General features: G+C 34.2%; 2 protein-coding genes across 2 annotated transcripts; one reads left to right on the plus strand and one right to left on the minus strand.

Moving 5' to 3' along the window:
- The first annotated feature begins 3,365 nt into the window (after positions 1-3,365).
- On the plus strand, positions 3,366-4,186 carry LOC127086678 (uncharacterized). The gene has a single exon (XM_051027472.1). The coding sequence runs from the start codon at positions 3,531-3,533 to the stop codon at positions 4,038-4,040; it is 510 nt and encodes a 169-aa protein (XP_050883429.1). The 5' UTR covers positions 3,366-3,530; the 3' UTR covers positions 4,041-4,186.
- An 8,193-nt stretch (positions 4,187-12,379) lies between these two features.
- On the minus strand, positions 12,380-13,234 carry LOC127086677 (probable CCR4-associated factor 1 homolog 11). Its single transcript, XM_051027471.1, has one exon. The coding sequence runs from the start codon at positions 13,226-13,228 to the stop codon at positions 12,380-12,382; it is 849 nt and encodes a 282-aa protein (XP_050883428.1). The 5' UTR covers positions 13,229-13,234.
- Between the last annotated feature and the right edge of the window lie 7,672 nt (positions 13,235-20,906).

Raw genomic sequence — 20,906 nt, forward strand, 5'->3', positions numbered from 1 at the left:
TTTTTTAATTTAAGAAAGAAAATAAAAACCAAAACAGAGAAAAACTTAAAACAAACAAAGAAAATAAAACAAATAAATGGTTCCCTCCCTCACACTTAAAACATACATTGTCCTCAATGAAAGAACATAAATATACAATAAGAGTTAGAGAAAGGAAAGAACACACCCGAGGAGTCAAGGCGGATAAATGATTGCATAAACAGCCTTTCCCAAAGAGAGCTCTTCTATAGTCTCTTCTTCCAAAGTCGGGTTCTCATGGAGTAGATTTGGGTAGTGTCCATTGACCTTGAAATTTTGATTAGTGCATTTGCCTTGAATGGACACGTGAAAGTGATCTCCTTTTTCACAACATCAAGAATCAAAGGATTACGGGGTTACCTCACTACTTTTGTTTCATCTTTAAGTGAGATCTTATGCATACGTATAGATGGGCTAATATCACGAGTGTCAGCCAAGGTCCATCTAATTTGCTTCTTATGTTTCTTCTTAAGTTGAAGCTTTGATGAATAATATGAATCCTCGGGAACTGGTTTAGGCTCTAAAGAAGGTGGTTGTTCAATGGATGGTATGTTTGGGCAGCCAGGATGTCGAGAGTTTCAACTGCATAAACAACATCATCAACAAATTCAGCTGTAGAAGAAATGTTACCCTGCAAGGAAACATTAATCTCAGCACATACAACACAAAGGTTAGTATCAGTACAATCATCACATGAATAAACATCATCAAACCCAGATAGAGATGGAAAATCAAGTGAAAACAATTCAAAAAAAGTGTCATCAACCAACTCAGAGATCAATTCAATATGAAAAACAGAATGCTCCTCCAAGGGATGTATCATGGCATCGAAAATGTTAAATTTCACGACAATGTCACCAAATTTCATGGACATGGTTCCATCGTCAACATCAATTTTTGTTTTCGCCATTTTCATGAACAGTCTGCCTAAAATAATGGGCGATCTGCTTGAATTTTTTTCTCCATACATGTCTAGAATGGAAAAATCAAGTCATTAACTTGAACAAGCACATCTTCCACTATACCGATAGAGCGAGCATTACTTATGTTCTCCAGTTATATGATTAAACATGTATGTTGCAAAGGATCAAGATTAAGGTTATTATAAACAGAAGTAGGCATCACATTAATGCCCGCTCCTAAATCAAGCATGCAATTTTCGAATTTACTATCCCCAATGGTACAAGGAATAACAAAAGTTCCTGGATCCTTGCACTTTTGTGGCATGTCCTGAGTGAGGGTTGAACTGGTAACTGAAGTGTTGGGCTGAATAAGGGCCGAAACATTTCGTCCAAAATTCACTCTCTCATCTCCGGTAAGCCTCCTCTTGTGTGTGCACAAATCCTTCAGAAATTTTGCATATTTCGGGACCTGCTTAATCACATAAAGTAGTGGAATGTTCACTGCCACCTTTCTGAATACATCCAAAATCTTTCTCTCTTTGTCTTCCTCATTAATTTTCTTATTTTTCATAACTCTTTGTGGAAAAGGGATTGGTGGTACATACTCTTTTTCAACCTCAACAAGAACAGAAGGTTCAGATGTTGCACTAACAATTTTTTTTCTTCTGGGGTTGATTCTGCAACTTTTTCGGATCTCAAGGAAATTGAACTCACATTGGGGACTTTTGGATTCACTCTTGTTTGGTAGGTAGTTGGTTCAATCCTTAGGCTTGCTGAATGACATTCATTGAAGTGGCAAGTTGTCCAATTTGTGTCTGCAAAGTCTGAATACCGGAATCTGTTTGTTGCTGAAATTGGAGATTGTTCACAGCCATTTGCTTGACAAGTTCCTCAAGTGAAGGTCCGAAAGGTATAAAGGTGGTTACTTGGGGAGGGTTATATGGTAGTGGTGGTAGGGGTAGCATCAATTGTTTCACTAAAGAGGTAAGTTCATCAACTCTGGTTTCTAGAGCTTTGTTGGAAGAAGAAACCTGAATCTCATTCACACCTTTTGCTTTGACCACAAAATTATCCCTTGTTGTGAACTGTCGGGAGTTGAGTGAAGTCTTATCAACAAGTGTTCCACCACTAGAAGCATCTAAAATGTTTCTTTCCATTGGTAGAAATCCCTCATAAAAGTATTGTATTAGAAATTGTTCTGAAATCTGGTGGTGAGGACAACTTGGCACTAACTGCTTGAATCTCTCCCAATATTCGGCCAATGATTCCATTTCAACCTGACTAAGACCATATATTTCTTTTCTGAATGAAGAAGCTCTTGAAGCAGGGAAAAATCTTTCTAAGAAGATTTTCTTCATATTATTCAAACTTGTAATAAAATTTGGCTCAAGATAATATAATCAATCTTTTGCAGCACCTTGTAGTGAGAATGGAAATGCTCTAAGATTGACATGATCTTGAATAATTCCTTGAGGCCTCAATGATGTAGAACATACAATCTGAAATTCCTTTAGATGCATATGCGGATCCTCACCTGCAAAACCATTAAACCTTGACAACAAGTGTATTAAACCAGATTTCAATTTGAAAGGTACAACAACAACATGAAATTCAATACATAAAGCATTATAATTAACATCCGGGGCCACAAGTTCTCTGAGGGTTCTTTGGTCAGCCATGTTAAACTCAATAGAAAAGAAAAAAAATCAACAAACAATGAGAAAACACAACTAATTCAGCAATGCAGCAACAAATAGAAAAATATCGACAATGTCCCTATTAAGTAAAAACAATTGAAATACGAAAAAAACGATTAAAATAAAATACAAAAAATACAAAAACACAAAAATTAATCTAATAACGTCAATTAAGAATTTTGAGAATTTTTGCGGAATTTTCTAAAACTACCAAAACACAAAATAAATCATAAAAAATAGAAAACACTACGCCAAAAAGGTTTTTTAACAGCGCATCTTAGACAGCGCTTTTAAAAGAAAGCGCTGTCTAAGGTTAAAATAAAAATAAAACACGGAAAATGTTCTAAAAAAATAATGAAAGCGCTGTCTAAGGGGGGGTCTTAGACAGCGCTTTTAGAAAGCGCTGTCTAAGACCCCCCCTTAGACAGCGCTTTTAGAAAGCGCTTTTAAATATAGACCTTAGTCAGCGCTTTTGAGAAAGCGCTGTTTAAAGTCTTTCAATTAAAAAAATAAATAAAACCAAAAGCGCTGTCTAAGGTGGGGGTTTAGAAAGCGCTTTTGGAAAGCGCTGTCTAAGGCATATCTTAGAAAGCGCTTTCCACAAAAGCGCTGTCTAAGGTCTAATTAAAATTAAATTTCAGACTTCTATTTTCAGCTGTCATTTCTCCGCTTCATAAGAAGAATTAAATATTATTTATAAGCTTGCAACAAACAACCATATTTAATTTATATATTTTTGATTTATTTTAAACTTTTCCTAACCTACCAAAAGCATAAACATAAGAAGAATCTCCACCTTGATATCCACCGCATCTTCAAACAACAAAAACAAAAACAACCCAAAAATTGAACTCTTCTAAAGTGCCCCTTTAACCAAATTTACAAATCAAAATCAACTTTCGATTTCGCTACGATGTGTTCAATTAAATTGATGTTGATTTTGTTAATCTCTCTAACACTATCATCACCATCGTTGTCGTCGTCATCAACATCATCGCATGCATTGATTCAACAGAACAATCTATCAGCTTATGATCTTCTCATGGAATACGGTTTCCCGATGGGTCTTCTTCCAAAAGGCGCGATTGGGTACACGTTGAACAGAGAAACGGGGCAATTTTCAGTGTTCTTCGAAAAAAGTTGTAGTTTCACTATTGAAAGTTACACGCTTAGTTACAAGTCTACTATCTCTGGCGTGATTTCTGAGAATAAGCTTTATAAACTCAAGGGTATTTCCGTCAAGATTGTGATTTTGTGGCTCAGTATTGTGGAGGTTTCTCGGAGTGGTGATGATATTGATTTTTCTGTGGGTATTACTTCTGCTAGTTTTGGGGCTGAGAATTTCCTTGAATGCCCTCAGTGTGGATGCGGATTCGATTGCGATAATGATCTTCGTTTAAACGGTGACGTTTCTTCAATTTAGGTTTTTTTTTAATTGGGTAGTTGATACAATTTCGGAATGGGTTACTGAACTTTTCTGTATAAGATTTTAGATCTATCTTTTTATTTTTGTGGTATGCTTTTTTTTAATTGAAATAAAATAATGATAGATGAATTTTATGAGGGTTATTTTGTTTCCCCTAGAGTGTGTGAATCATGACTATTATTTGGTGATTTGCATCATTCTATTGTCTTTTTGTCTTGAGCATATCTTTTTAGTAATTTATTTCTTGGCAAAATCTTTTTAGTTTTCTCTCTTTTTGGTTCATTAAGAAAGTGTGTGTATTTGATATTAGAAAATGTCAATGATTGCTGATGTTATTATCATGAGACGGATTAAACCCTCTATGAACATTGTTGTGGATACGTGTGTTTGTTTATGAGAGCTTAGTTTAGATTTATAAGGGTGGATGAGAAACATACCCCATGTGTCATAGAGTTATAGCTCATTTAATCGGTTGCATATGTCTGTGTCTGCTATAATGCACCCCACGTGTTTAGTTGAAATCCTTTATTGTAATATTATTAGTCTACCAGTCTTGTATTGCATTAAACCAAACAGTCAAAGGGTTTAAATTTTCAAACGAAACTCATCACACCAGCATCAATTAATTCCATGGTTTCATCATATTCCTGTTGTTTAGCTTCTTAATCCTACATAGTGTTATCAAATAGTGGCACAATGACCGCTATGGCAGATAAACAAGGTAGTTTTTAGACTCGCCACAATGGTAAATGTGGGCTGATATTGTGGGTTTTTAGACCCCCTGCAAATTCAAAGTGCATCAATAACTGTAATGATAAATAAGATTGGTATTGTTTGTTATGATATGTTGGATGTGCGGTCACTATTCCATGTAACATCATATGTAGTGGACCTCAATTTTTATGAATAAGGGAAGGGGAAAGTAAGAAAGTATGGTGTAGCTGTTGTAAAATTTGGCCACCAACTAATTTGATCACATATTCTCATAATTACTGATATTAATCCTGTAAAATAATAAATTGTTATATAAACATGAAGCGGAGAAAATTACTGTTATTAAGGATTTATCTGTCTTAGCACAAATTCTTTAGGATTCAAATGATGTAATGAGAAGAAAAAAATTAGGGGAATTGTTGGTTTTAGGGCATTATTGGTTTTAGGGCATTTCCCATTGTCAGCTGTATTTGTCGTCACCATACTATCGGATGGTTGGCAAGGGAAAAGTGCATAACGTTAGCGGAGTATTACTCCACACTAGAGAGCTCCCTGCTGGATGTTTGAAGGTATCAGTTGATATTGCAGTTGAGCCGAATGCAGCATTACCATATCCTAACGATGATTCGGATGCAACAACGGTGCACGAAGCAGTAGGTTCGTTTGTTGCATGGCCGACAAACCTCATATGCGTAGGATATGAGGTATGCTTAAAACTTATGTTAACTTTAATGTGTATATTCAAAGTTTAAAATTTATGCTTAAAATTTTACTTACATATTTTCCTTGGTTATGTTAAATAGACTCCCACAAAATCCAAATCAAAAGATAATGCGATTCCACGGCATACCGAGTCCACGGTTTCAAGAAAAGAGGTAATATACAATTATATGACATATATTCATGGAAGTTGTTACATTCTTAATTTGATCTAACTATTTATAAATCCGGTCTACTTTGTTTTATTAATTAAACAACTTATGTTAATGATGTTTACTTTATGTTAATCCGGTTTACTTTATGTTTCAAAAGAGGTGTTAATGATGTTTTTATATTAGGTTTTTGTATGACAAATTGATGCGCCCCAATGGTTTGGACGTGTCATTCGGATTCTTAGCACCCGCGACCGTCAACTTAGGTTTAATCTTAAGTAGACCGGATACCGTGACGGAGTACGTTCTTCGGATCCTCATGGACAATAAAGATGCGGAGAAGTTGTTTTTTATACCGTTTAATACCGGGTTAGCATTTCATTCTAAATTCATCTATTATAATTATTTTCCAAGTTACCATCTAACATTTGCCTAATCATTACAGTGGACATTGGTTGTTGCTCGCAATCAATCCTATCCGAGAAATTGTGTATTATCTTGACTCGTTAGGAAATGATTGGACAACATACCCGGATATGAAGGTCCTAATTGACACGTAAGTGAGAATGTTCAAAATTTTTCTTAGTTTATGTGAATTGTTCTAATTGCTTCATTTTTATTTTATTAGCGTCCTACAAGCTTTTCGGGCCCAACGAGATATCCAAACCTCAAGGAGGGGCGCCAACTCCATTACATGGATTAAAGTGGCGGTATATTTTTAATTACCACATTTTTTATTATATTAGTGATGACACTTGATAAAACTTAGGATTTATAATCCATATTTTTTTTTTCATATGTAGTGTCCTCAACAACGTAATCAAATAGATTGCGGGTATTTCATGTTGAGGTTTATGCGAGATACTCTTGCTTTGGGCCGATTAAAGATTCCCACCGATGTATGTATTTCTAACTTATGAGTTATTTTTATATTTACACATATCTCATATAATTAAATAGTTGGAATTAATTCAAAATATGTTATATTATTATGTAGTACTTCGATGAATTCAAGTGTGCATTTTATACAAAGGATCAAGTGGACGAAATCAAAGAGGAGTGGTGTCAATTCATGATAAAGCTCAATGTTTGTTCATAAATTTGTGTAATTAATGTGTGCATTTGTAGTATATGTTATGACTTGTAAATGTGTACATAAATTTGTATATATTTTGATACATTTAAGGCAAAATTGGTTTGAATTGGTATATATATATATTTGTTAGCCAAAAATTGGTAGAAAAAAGGCCAAAATGGCATATATAAAATGTGATAATTGTCTGTCAAAATCTGGTTGAAAACAGGTAGAAATTCTGGTTTATAAACCTGGAAAAAATGTGGTTTAAAACAAAAGCTTCAAAAATTTTCGTATACCTTAGACAGCGCTTTTGTAAAAAGCGCTGTCTAAGGGGGGGATTAGAAAGCGCTTTAGGCAAAAGCGCTGTCTAAGGGGGGGGCTTAGACAGCGCTTTTTGAAAAGCGCTGTCTAAGGTATACCTAAAAAAATTAAAATATGAGGGTCTTAGAAAGCGCTTTTGGCCAAAGCGCTGTCTAAGGGGGTGGGGCTTAGACAGCGCTTTTCAAAAGCGCTGTCTATGGTATACCTAAAAAATTTAAAATAAGAGGGTCTTATAAAGCGCTTTTGGCCAAAGCGCTGTCTAAGGAGGGGGGCTTAGACAGCGCTTTTAAGATTTAAAAAAGCGCTGTCTAAACCTTTAGCAGCGGAGGTTTAGACAGCGCTTTAAAGCGCTGTCTAAGGCTAAAAAAAGCGCTGTCTAAGGTCTTGTTTGTTGTAGTGAAAATAGGGAATTTTGATTTTTTAAGGCGGCTTCCATTATTTATCTCCTAAATAGAGGCTTTAGATCCTTGATTTTTTCCTAATGAATCGACAAAGAATCGGAATAATCTGAGACGATTTTCTTAAAAACAGATATTTTTTATCCTAAACCGCTAAAAGACCAGAATGCAAGAAAGTTAAGGCAAAAAAAATGCTAAAGAAAACAACACATATGACTATAATAATAGTTAGACTATAATAATGTTAAAATCTACAAAAGTCCCCGACAACGGCACGAATTTAATCTGTTGTCGCACACGGATAAAAAACGAGTACTAATATATAGTAAACGGAAAGCGACACCTCGAGTATCGTATCGCAAGGACTCTTTGCAAATTAACCAAGTATGAAAACAAAATATGGGGGTTTCTATTCGATTTAGAATAAGTGATTATAAAAAGTGATTAAAAAATGATTAAAATAAGCGATTATAAAATAAGTCAATCTACTGTTTTCGGTTTCCGGCTAATCACTGGTTTTTACCTACCAATTCTCTAAGCGGCTTCGATCTCTACTCGATTGAATTTCGATTGACAAGCGCAATAGATATATGATAGATTGATATTCCAATATTCCGAATTAAGCAAACGGGTTACTACAATCGTGAATTAAGCAAACACGATTTACAAACGCAATTTAACGAGAAAGCGACGAAAATGACGATTAATAGTTAGGAATACAATCATACGAATTTAATCAAAACTATTTCATAAAATACATATTAAGCAAATGAATTTTCATATAATAGAATTGAAAGGGAAACGAAATTAAATTGATAGGATAAAAACCTCAAGCATTGGAAATTCCGTTACAACAGATTGACTCTAGAAGATTAGTTCATCTTCATGATCGCACAAAACAAAAAGTTATGGTGAATCAGGTGTAAAATGATACAGTGCAACAGCTTCTCCTTTTAAACAAAATAAGGGTTGCACTTATAATTCAAATTGGGTTGGAAAACCTAAATTCGGCCCAATAAATGGCCCAACAGAAATTATTTCCTAAAGTACGAAACTTCAATGAATTTTTTGAGATTTCCACACTTCGAATCAGCTTTTGTCTTCAACACAAACGTTTTATCTCTTTCTCTTAGCTTTCCAACGCATGTCAGAACGCCCAAAACGATATTCAGTAGCTCAAGTTGTGATCTGAACAGTGAATAGGTATCAAATAACCGCTAAAACTGAAAATAGCAAACGAAAATAGATTAAAGGCAATCATGAACTTAAATCTAAAAACATAATAAAACATTAAAATAAGAAAAATAAAGTATATAAATGCCTAAGTACAATTATAGAAGGATGTGCATCAAAATGCATTGATAATCCATAATCATTGCTTCTTCTATTACCTCACCATCTTCACTGACTGCTTGATATGGAAATCTCTCTTATCCAGCTAGCCTTGTCGACTCACTTCTTTCTCTAGTCGATCTTCTAACATTTTGCTCATGTTGTTCTTCATTTCAATTAGTTGGGACTTCATTTTATTGATCTTCTTCAAACACTGTTGTCATTGTATCTAACTCCTATCAAAGTGACCCTTGACTCCAATCCCACCCTTTGGTTTTATCCACTAAAACATTTTGACTGATCACAAGTTTATCATTGTTTGGTGAATATAGCTTGTATGCACAAGTAAAATGATAACCTATGAGCACCATGGCCTGACTTTGATCATCTAGTTTCTTCCTCAATTGTTCAGGTACATGCCTGAAGCACATTGATCCAAAAACTCTAAGATGACTAACATTCGTCTTCCCACTTGTCCAAGCCTCATAAAGTGTCTTCTCAACCATATTCTTTGTTGGACATCTATTTAGAACGTATACTGCTGTAGAAGCTGCTTCAGCCCAAAATCTCTTTGGCATATCTTTAGCTTTTAACATGCTCCTAGTCATGTTCAGTATACTTCGATTCTTCCTCTCAGTTATGCCATTATGCTGAGGTGTATAGGGTACAATGACCTCATGCTTTACACCTTCCTCATTGCAAAATCTAGAAAATTCTTGAGAGGTATATTCACCACCACCATGAGTTCTCAATTTCTTCAACTTGCATCCATTGTGCTTTTCGCATGCAATTTAAACTTCTTGAACTATGAGAATACCTCACTCTTCCTTTTGATAAGATAAATCCACATATATCTAGTGAATTAATCTATAAAGGCTAGAAAGTAGTACTTACCCTCATTCGACATCACTTCAAATGGTCCACACACATCAGAGTGAACTAACTCTAGCTTATTCTTCGACCTAATTGGCAACTCATGCTTGAATGCTTTCCTAACCTACTTTACTTTGCAACATTCCGCACACACCTGACTTGGTTCGTTCACCTGAGGTAAGCCATACACCATCTTCTTCTGGTTGAGCATACCTAAAATTTTGAAGTTTAGATGTTCATACCTATGCTTCCACAACCATTTCTTGTCTTCTTCTTCAGTCAAAGCAAGACACATGTGATCAACTAGGTTGATCTCTATTTTGAAGGTCATGTTGTCTGCCAATGGTGCCTTCAATCAATCTGCCATCACTATAATACACCTTCATGTGATTCTTTCATATCTTCATGTTGTACCCTTTTTCAACTAATTAACTTACACTTATCAAGTTACTTGTCATCGATGATACATACAACACATCTGTGATGCTGACTTTTCGACCATCTTTCCTGACAACAAAAATATCTCCTTTTCCACCTGATGTGATGTGCTTGCCATCTGCAAACTTTATCAGTTTCTGAACTGATTCATCTAGCTTGGTGAACCAGGTTTTATTGATAGTCATACGGTTGTTGCATCCTAAATCCTAGTACCAAATGTTGATTTTCTCAGTGTTCGACTGAGTGTTGGCCATGAGTAGCACATCATCAAAATCACTATCTTCTGTATGTGCATACTGCACTACATCACTATATTCTGCTCGTGCTTCCTTCTTTCTTTAACAATTTCGAGCATAGTGAACAAATACTTGACAGTTGTAACACTGCACCTCCTTCATGTCAACTTTCTTCCCATAATACTTGTTGTCCATGTCTTTCTTGGTCGAATGATAGTGATTCTTTGAGTTTTTTCTTGATTTCATATCATTGGGAAGATTCTTATCCTTCTTTTTCCCATATTTCTTGATGAATCTTGCTTGTAGTGCTTGTTCAACCACCTTCTCCCTTTATGAGCTACACTACTTCAGCCTCATCTCACGAGCCTCTAATAAAACTTGAAGTTCTTCTAACTTCATCTCAGCTAGGTTCTTAGACTCTTCAAATGACACTACAATGTAATCAAACTTTACAGTCAAAGATCTCAACACTTTCTCAATCTTCTGCAAATCGTTGAATGATTCACCACACAACTTCATCTGCTTCGTTAGCAACACCACACGTGAAAGATATTCTGAGACTGGTTCATCTTTCTTCATCTGAGTCATCTTGAATTGCTTTCTCAATGTTTGCAACTTCACCCTTTTCAATATTTCATCTCCGCCGTTCAAGTTTTTCAACTTGTCCCACGCTCCTTTCGTCGTTCTTCTTTGATAATCTTCTAAAACACATTAGAATCCACAACTGGTGAATCAAAAGCAAACCTTTTTCATCCTCTTTCTTTGTTCCTTGTGCGCAGCTTGCTGAGCATCATCTGCATTCGCTTCCAATGTCTGTACTCCATTGTTCACGATTTCAGACATATCTTGAAATCTGAAGATGACCTTCATCCTCTTTCTTTGTTCCTTGTGCGCAGCTTGCTGAGCATCATCTGCATTCACTTCCAATGTCAGTACTATATTGTTCACGATTTCAGACACATCTTGAAATATGAAGATGACCTTCATCTGCGCAACCCATCATTCATAGTTCTCTCATTTGAAAATCGGTAGATTCGCTGAAAATGGCGTTGATGTTGTTGTTCAGTTTTCCATTACAAATTCTCTCTGAATCGCAATCGGGCTCCTTAATACTAATTTTTTGGAACAAATATTTTCAAGAAAGATGAAAGACACAGAAGAAAGAAGAGAGACAAGAGAGAAAATTGTAAACTAAATTATGAAAAATAGAATTGAGTGTAGTTATGTTTACATCATACAAGACCCTTTATATAGCCAACTAAGATCCAAGCCCAAACTATATAAATCGATCAAAGTCCAAAATATATAAAATGCAAAATACAAAATTACAAGTTACATTTCGGCACTACTATATGTTGTATTCGACTATCTCGACAACTTCCACTAGCTGCTTCGACATAGTCGATTGCTAGCTCTCAATCAGAACTTCGAATTACAACTTCTAACATAACTAAGGGGTTGACCGAGTTACACACGAAGATTTCAAAATCTATCGACGACATAATTAAAATGCTGAAACGTCCTGAATCATCTGATAGTTTATAATTTTTCATGTTTCCTTATTATTTATTTATGTTAATTGTAATGTTTTAAGTTACGTTCATCTTTGAAATATGTAGACCGCAAATATTCTCAAAGTCGTAATGTCATTCTACAAACAAGTTTTGTTATTATAGTTTTAAAATGTGTTCCATAGTGGTGAAGGATCTTCAACCAGGATGAAGAAAAGTGAAAAGAAGTGATTGGAGAGTTGAGGAAGGTTCCTACAGAATATGATGTGTTTGTAGTTTCTTTCGACCTAATACTGATATGATGGAGAAGGAGATATTCTTCAAGTCACTAACCTCAACTTTCTATATTCTTAAATGGTTTCTCATGATGACGCTACTTAATATGTTGCACTTTCTATTTTTGTGTATGCTAAATATTATTCTATACCTCTCATTATGAAATGAGTGACGTTTAGCATATACAACAAATTTTGTTTAACGTAATATAATTTAAATCATGAGAGAACAATACTAATAACAAAAAGAAAATAATTGAGTTTTATATATTTCAATGTCAATATTTGTTACATTTCTAAGCCAAATAAGACTCCAACATGTTTGTTTATTTTTATTTTATTATTGATAAAATAAATATCAATAACTTTCATGAACACATGCAATGTCAACAAGCTATCTGATCCGGCTTGATGCGATTTTCCAACGACCCGGTTCACATCGAGTGTATTAGCTATTTTATTGAGACCGCCGTACAAATCTTTGCAATGATGTACCACGTGTTTCAAGTCATAGATGTTTCTAAATATTACTTTCAAATGAAATAAAAAACGTTCCAAAGTGTTTGGTAGATTTCTTCGCATTAAAATCTTCATTAAATAGCCGAAATCATATGCACCATGAAATGTGACCCAAATAACCGAATTGTTGAAGACAAGCCCCGATCTGATCATCAATTCAGAAAAACGTAGTGAATTCACCCCATAATAGAAATTGCGCTTGAAGTCAATGCCTCCATGACTTAACATATCAGTTGAATCTTGATTGTGTGGATCATTTTCAATGTCAAAATCAGAAAAGTTAAATTCCCATATATACTTGTTTTTGGTTCCAAAATCAGGGAGGTTACCTTCCGAATCAGATAAAGTAAGGCCAAGTTGAATGAGTTTAAGATTATCAACATTGGCCTTTAAGTAATTGTAATCATTTAAAGGGTCCCGGCGACGAAGGTGATAAGGTACGGTGGAGTCCTCTTTAGATTCATAAATTACTCCTGGAAACTCTGTATCCATCGAAATGAAATGAAATTCGTGTAGAATTCCACGAATGAGAAGAAACTCATTCTCTAGATTGTAAGCCCAAACTTGACGAACTATAACATTATTGTTTGATTGCTCATCCCCCTTGAGTTTATTCATGTTGAAAGCTTTTAAAACTTATCAAAGATTGAGAACAAGAGAGATAGATTTAAGTGTGTGATTAGGTTAAACGATACAGGGTGGTTTTATAGTAATAGATTTAGTTACCATTCAAACAAAAAAGATTTGATTTGATTTAGATATGATGAGTAGATCTTGAAAAATAAATAGGATTTGGTTTTTCGTTTGTTCAACAAAACAATAGGGTCTCTTGTTTTTCTTTTATTCAAACAACTGTTTGATTTAGTTACTAAAAGGGCATGTTAGTGTAATTAGAAGTCTGTTTTTCTTCAAAAGGAAATGTAGTGATTTATTAATAACTAATCTTCCCATTTATATCGCTTAAAATTTTAAATCTTTTACATCCTACTTTATGAGACATTTATGATAACTATTGAACTATTCAGACACATTTACCATAATATTATGGAAACTTTTAGTTTCAAGATATGAAACATTAATTAGTAGTATAATTTATAAAGAGATAGAAAAAGATACGAGATCTTGAGTTTTGTTTGTAGAATTGTGGTTATGTCGTATGGTTATAAATTGTGGATTCTTTTATATTTTTTATTTAAAAGCTGTTACTAGCATTCTAATTAATTCTCTTATATTTATATAATTTTATTATTATATTATTATAAATTGTGGATTCTTTTATATTTTTTATTTAAAAGCAGTTACTAGCATTCTAATTAATTCTCTTATATTTATATAATTTTATTATTATATTATCATAAATGTTTCATTTTTTCTAATCATTGTTTAAGCAAACATAAATTAGATTATATATATATATATATATATATATATATATATATATATATATATATGGATCGTGGCACAATTAGTCTAAAGTGTAATTAATTTAAAGAGAATACGTTTTCATTCTACGAGTGTGATTCAGACTTCTAAAATTTTAAAAACACCCTTAATTTATGCGGAGAATTGTCTCAGAACGCAATTATATTACATAAGTCCTTTGTTATTCAACCACACATGTTCATGATGAATTCTTGGAGGAAAACCATTTCAAATGTGCAAATCCCTTGATTACAAGTCCTTTAGTCTATAAGTCTTTGGGGCATTACACAAAGAATTGAGTCTATAATGTCATTTTTGGAATATTTTACATAAAGCTTGATATCCACTTACATAAAGCAAGCTTTTTCCAACCACTTTTGCATTGAGCCTCTAAATTATTTCATATGGTCACATTTAACCTCTAAATCCAGAAGAAACCTCCTAGACTTCATAAAAGTATGGCCAAGATCCTTGATTCACTCCACCTCTTCATCATAAATCCAACTTGCATTTTTGTGCAAAATGAAACCAAACATTCAAACCAACATTCCAATTGAACTAAGATCAATTTCTGCAAGTTACTTGAGCCCTTTAGAGCCTATATAAATAGAGGGTCAAGCCTCATAACTCAACACACCAAAAATTGCATCTAAAACTCCACTGTTGCAACTTCCAAACCCCAAACTTCCAAATTCTGTTTATGTAGAAAATTCTTCAAACCAACCATCCAAACGCCTTCTAAACATCCAATAGAAGTTGTTCAAACCATTAAAACACAATTGTAACACCCCAAACACCACATCCATTTCAAAAACCAGTCACTTGCATTATGATTTGGATAGAACAGTTCAAGCCATTTCAGAACAAACCAAGGGCACCTACAGCTTCGGGAAGGATCAAAGGTGCTAAAGGGATCAATTGTTTGCTTCTAGAATCAGTGAAAGAAGCATTGAACTTTCTCCAATAGGTTAGTGCACTTACACTTTAAAACTCTTATGCATGTATCATTTTTAATATTTATTGAAGTAAAAATATAATACATAGTGTGTTTGTTATTTGTTTGCTACTGTATGCATTATACCATGCTCATACGTTGAGATTTTATTGTTAGAAAGTTAAAAGTGTAGTTCTGGTTTTTCCCTTGCCACGTTTTGTACATTGAATTTTAGGATGAGATAATGATACCATTAGATTCTTTGCAAAAAATAGAGCAATTTAGGTTCGTACGTTTTTTAATTTCACGAAAAATTGAGAGAGTTATGGTTGTTTGAAGTTTGAGAAAAAAATGAAAAGAAATTGAAACGAGTTGTTGCAAGAGTGTGAGGTTAATGATGATGACGTGGAGCCGACCTTGTCATCTTAGGTCTTGTTTTAAAATATATATATTAATGAATGTGACTAAATAACAAGATGTATTACCACCCAGTGGTTGAATTATGTGTGTGTGCAAAAGGTTTGGGTTTCAAATCCCCCTTGCCATAAATCCATTTTATTCAATGTATTTTTTTGCCTATTTATTTTTATTGTTTTTCATAACTTAAAAGGCTCATAACTTGATGATACCTAAGCCTTTTTGAGCCAATTTTTTTGCTATGTGTTCATAATGTTTTCTATTTCATGATGATAAAAATAAATTCCATAATTGATTTATTTTTCACATACTTATGCTTGTCAAAAGTTGATACCTTTTTTGGATTATTTTAGGGTTTCAAATGACTTTCTTTGGTTGATACTTTAATTTTTCTTAATCATCATGACTTGTATGAATGTTGTGCATCATATATGAACTTTTTTGATGTTGTTAATATGTCTCTATTGGTTTTTGACCTAATTTTGACTTACTTTAATGTATGTTTACATGTTTATGTGTTTTGAACTTTGTTACTATGACATGAACTTTTGTGTGTTAACTTTGCCATTGATCCATGATTCACATGTCATTCTTTCATGTCTTGTTGAACCTTGGTATGCATGTATTCCCTTGTGTTTGTCTTTGTTTATGTGTGTCGTACCTTGAAAAAAATGAGAACACGACTTAGCGAAGCGCAATCGCACGCTCGCATGATGGACTAAACAGAGTCGCCACCAAACTTTGTTTATTCCTAAAAAGGAAAGGGGAAATATCGATAAAACCCAAGAAATAACGACAATGATAATGGTCGTTGCAACCAATATCAAGGTTCGAAAGTCGATTACGCAAGCGGAAGGTATTAGCATCCCTCACGTCCGTTGTACTCAACGGGAACCATTAGGTTAGTTGTACGCGTTAATGTTAGCTTAGAAATGTTAGGCTTATCGAGTTATTAGGTGGAAAAGAAAGAATAGAAGAGAGAAGAATGTTTTTGGATTTTGCAACGAAGGGGACTAAACCTAAGTTGTTTAATAATTGGCCTGACAAGATTTACAAATCCTACTCATACATATCTCCGGGTGCAATAGAGAACTCAAGGATTACGTAGTTCTGGGTAGAAAATGTTTGTTTGTTGGTCAATTTTAGCGAAAGCTATATTGTATTAATCAACGAAAAAACATTGTTTTACCCAAAATAGATGAGGAGTAAACGTATATCACACATCGAATGGATTTACAAATCAACATTCGGAAAAACGTCACGTATCTCAACTCAACAATTATGGACGAAGCATTGCTTTACATCATCTTAAGACAAGATGTCTTTCGTTTTTAAAAAGGTTCTTTTTATCAACCGCACAGGCGGCTAAAAAAGAGTTTGATTGGTTGAATGTTTTTTTTTGGGCTTAAAAGATGAGTATTTATGACTTGCAGGCTCTTACAACCTGGGTCTAATACCCAGGTAATATTTTTCTTTCAATTTTATTGAGAAAAGAAGTTTGAATATTTACAAGTGTTTTAAAGGGAAGACGAACACTTATGGCTTGCAAGCTCTTACAACTTGGGCCTACCATTTGGGACTTCGACTGGACCTTTCACCCATGTAGTCTTTTTCTTTCTATTTTATTATGAAAATGGTTTGAAGTGATTTGAGGGTAATTGAAACGCAGACAAGTAAATGCGAGTACGCAAAAAGAAAAGAGCTAATTGTAACAAGGCCCAAGAGTAAGCCACGGGACTGAAAGCCAACCGAAACCAAGAGCAAACTGAATTTAGCTCTAAGCTAATTTAGGGTGGATTCATGCACGAATCACTCTATAAAGAGCTGTACAAACAAATATATGCATCCAAACGGTTCTCGAAAGCCAAATTGGGTTTTAACTCCGAAATCGCAATGCAATAATAAATCAAGCTGCAAATCAAATATATTATTATCATTACAGCAATGTTACAATTTTTACATCAGCTCAAAGTAATCGAGAAACAAAAAGCTAACACGACACACACACACATGTTATCCACAATGAATTTGTACTACTACAAAATCGACATAAAACTAAAAATAAAATGAAATGTGAAAACAATATTTATATATATATATATATATATATATATATATATATATATATATATATATATATATATATATATATATATATATATATATATATATATATATATATATATATATATATATATATATATATATATATATATATATATATATATATATATTCAAAAATATAGAGCGTTTGAGCCAAGTTTGAAATGAAAAATGACCGGTTAAATGCTCAGACGGAACAAATGTGACTGAAAAATTAGCCGAAAAATAAATCGAGCACACTAGATTAAACTACGTGAGACATAGATTAATAAAATTGATGTCTTCTAGTTTGACTTCGAAATTTTTCCGCCCGCTGTTTTGACACACATTTGATAATTGATTCAACCGGTTTGTCTGTAAATTCGAAAATTTATGTCTACTGACATTCTAGGCATTATGCAGTATGGAATGCATAATATGATATGCAAAGATGCAACGACTGTGACGAATGTATTAATTGGTGATTCAAGGTCAAAATCGGAGTGTGAAAGTCGCCCATATTTAAGTATCTTTAACTAGATTATATGAAGCGGGACACTTTTCATATGATCATAGTGGGAGATAGTTAAATACTAAGAAGACCCGACTTTTGATCCTGAAATGCAAATGATATGATATGATATGATATGTTATGAATTTATGAATGACTCTTTTTATTTTTGATTTGTTGGAGATATGATCAGACATAAGATAAACTCTAGCAGGATGCTTTAGGATGGATGCAGAATGAAACAAAGATCTGTGTGGAATGATGGAGACATGTGGTAAAGGTGACCCATAAAAAAAATAAAAATGAGGGTAGAAACTCATTGGGGATAACAATCCTGCTGGAGGAATGAAAACTGGGGAATATGCAAAGAGATTTTAACAACAGGTTCATACATGACCTGGCAACACCGGAATATTAAAAGAGTTTTAATAACAAGTTTAAACATGACCTAGCAACACTTGACTATTCAAAGAGTGCTCAATTAACAGATTCAAACATAACCTGGAAGCATTAGAGAATATACAAAGAATGTTTGAACAACAAGTTCATACATTGACCTGATGACAACCTAAATATCAAGGAAAGTTTAGTCATCAGGTTCATACATGATCTGACAACACCGAAAAGAATTCCATCAATAGGTTCATACATGACCTGATCATTTGGAATATTCAAAGAGTTGCAATAACAGGTTCAAACATGACCTGACAATCTTAGGGGACATCAAAAGGTTTTATCAACAAGTTCAAACATGACCTGACAATACTGGAAAATAAGCAAACAAAAGTTCCATCAACAGGCTCATACATGACCTGACAACATTGGAAAATTCAAAGTGTTTCAACAACAGGTTCAGACATGACCTGACAATGCTAGAAAATCAAGGAAAGTTTTATCAATAGGTTCATATATGACCTGACGACACTGGAAAATTCAAAGAAAGTATATCCACATGTTCATGCATGACTTGACAATTCTGAAGGTTTCAAAGAGATTTTATTAACAGGTTCAGACGTGACCTGACGACACTAGAAAACCCATAGAAAACTTCAACAACAGGTTCATACATGATCTGACAATATTGGAAAACAAACAAATCAAGTTTCATCAACAAGTCCATACATTACCTGACACTTTAGAATACATTTGACAGTTCTGGAGATTTCTAACATGGAACTTATGCAAAACAAAGATAACAGGAGTCTTCTTAAAAGTATATCATCCACGCAAAAGGCTACGATGATTCTTTACAAAGAAATCAAACAAACCCAACATCATTGGAGTTTTCTAACACGAAAAACCTCCAAGCTTCTGGGAATTCCTCAAGATGATGAGTCATACAAGACTTTCACGGAACCATCAGGAAATACAGGGTAATCAAACTCTCTCTATATATGCCAACAATAATTGGACTTGGACCGTAAGCAATGGATTACAACCAGCTTTTTAACGGATTTTTCCAACAACAATTGTACTTTGACCGTAAGCAAAGGATTACAACCAACTTTTAACAGATTTTGCCAACAACAATTGGACTTTGGTTGTAAGCTTTAGTAAAACAAATATTGGGTACAATGGAGTTTTGCAGCAACAACTAGACTTGAAATCATGTTGGTGACAACCAAACTTCAGATACCAATCACGATTATATTTACAAACAGAGTGACAGTGATGCCAACAACAATCGAGTTTAAAATGAGTTCGAGTAGCAACTGAGATTGGAATAATTCCTAGTGACGACTGAATTTTAGGAGACACCAATAATGCTTGAAATAATACCAAGGAATGACATAGAGGTTCTGGAAGTGCGTCAGAACAAAAATGACATGTTTGGGAATTCATCGGAGAATAAAAGAAACAAATTCTGGAAATGCATCAGAATTACAAGTGATATTCCGGAAATACAGCAGAATACAGACACATCCGATAATACATCGAGGAAATTCTGGAAATACATCAGAATACAAGATAGACATATTCGAGAATACATCAAAAATTCTGGAAATACATCAGAATACAGACACATCCGGTAATACATCGCGAAAATTCTGGAAATACATCAGAATATAAGACATACATATTTGAGAATACATCAAATAGGTGGGGAAACATCTGGGAATACATCAATAAACAAATGAGTAATCCGAAAATTCACCGGATAATCCAAAAAGGAGATGAACCTCATGGACAATTTTTTTTGATAGGTGCCAACTGAGTTGGACATGAAAATGTCTGTGAAAACATGATGGTTTAAAGGCACCAAAGAAAAACAGGAATTAGAGGTCAAAGGATGTAGGATCAACAACAAGACCTGGGTCAATGCAAAATGAGCACGAAGTACGTTTCGGCTATGCATGATTTGAATTTTTTTATGCATGATATATGAGTGATCATGATATAAGAATGTTGACACTTGAGTGGACTGGGAGTTGTAGAGGCTTTTTATGGAGGTCATGATTCCTCAACATCGAGAACTCAACCAAATATTTTATGATAGATGTTTTCAAAGGAGAATTCTATCAAGCTTGGCAGCCACAACTTAGCCAATGGGACCCTTTTGGAGGATTAATGAATCGTGCTAGCATAATTTTCGGGCACTCGTCTTAAACACAATAGTTGTTGACGTATGGAAGAATTTGTTTGAGCTGTTTGAGAGCATGAAGAAAGAGGTTTTGCCCCTCGGTGGCTCGTCTTACCCCAGTCTATTGGGTCTTTGGAAAATGTTCACCTTGAAAGTGAGTTTGAAATAGCTTGACATGAGACGATCTCGGGATGGCTTGTCCCAATGTATGAATATCGTAGTGATCTGAACCTGATTAACCAAAACCTGTAATGGTAAACTTCTAAGTGACTGTCCTTGAATAGTTGGACTCAATGAGCTTCTAAGGTGGCTTGCCCCAGTCTGAGTCTTGAAGCAACTTACTCTTGGA

Source organism: Lathyrus oleraceus, chromosome 5 (assembly GCF_024323335.1).
Source record: "Lathyrus oleraceus cultivar Zhongwan6 chromosome 5, CAAS_Psat_ZW6_1.0, whole genome shotgun sequence".
Taxonomy (NCBI): domain Eukaryota; kingdom Viridiplantae; phylum Streptophyta; class Magnoliopsida; order Fabales; family Fabaceae; genus Lathyrus; species Lathyrus oleraceus.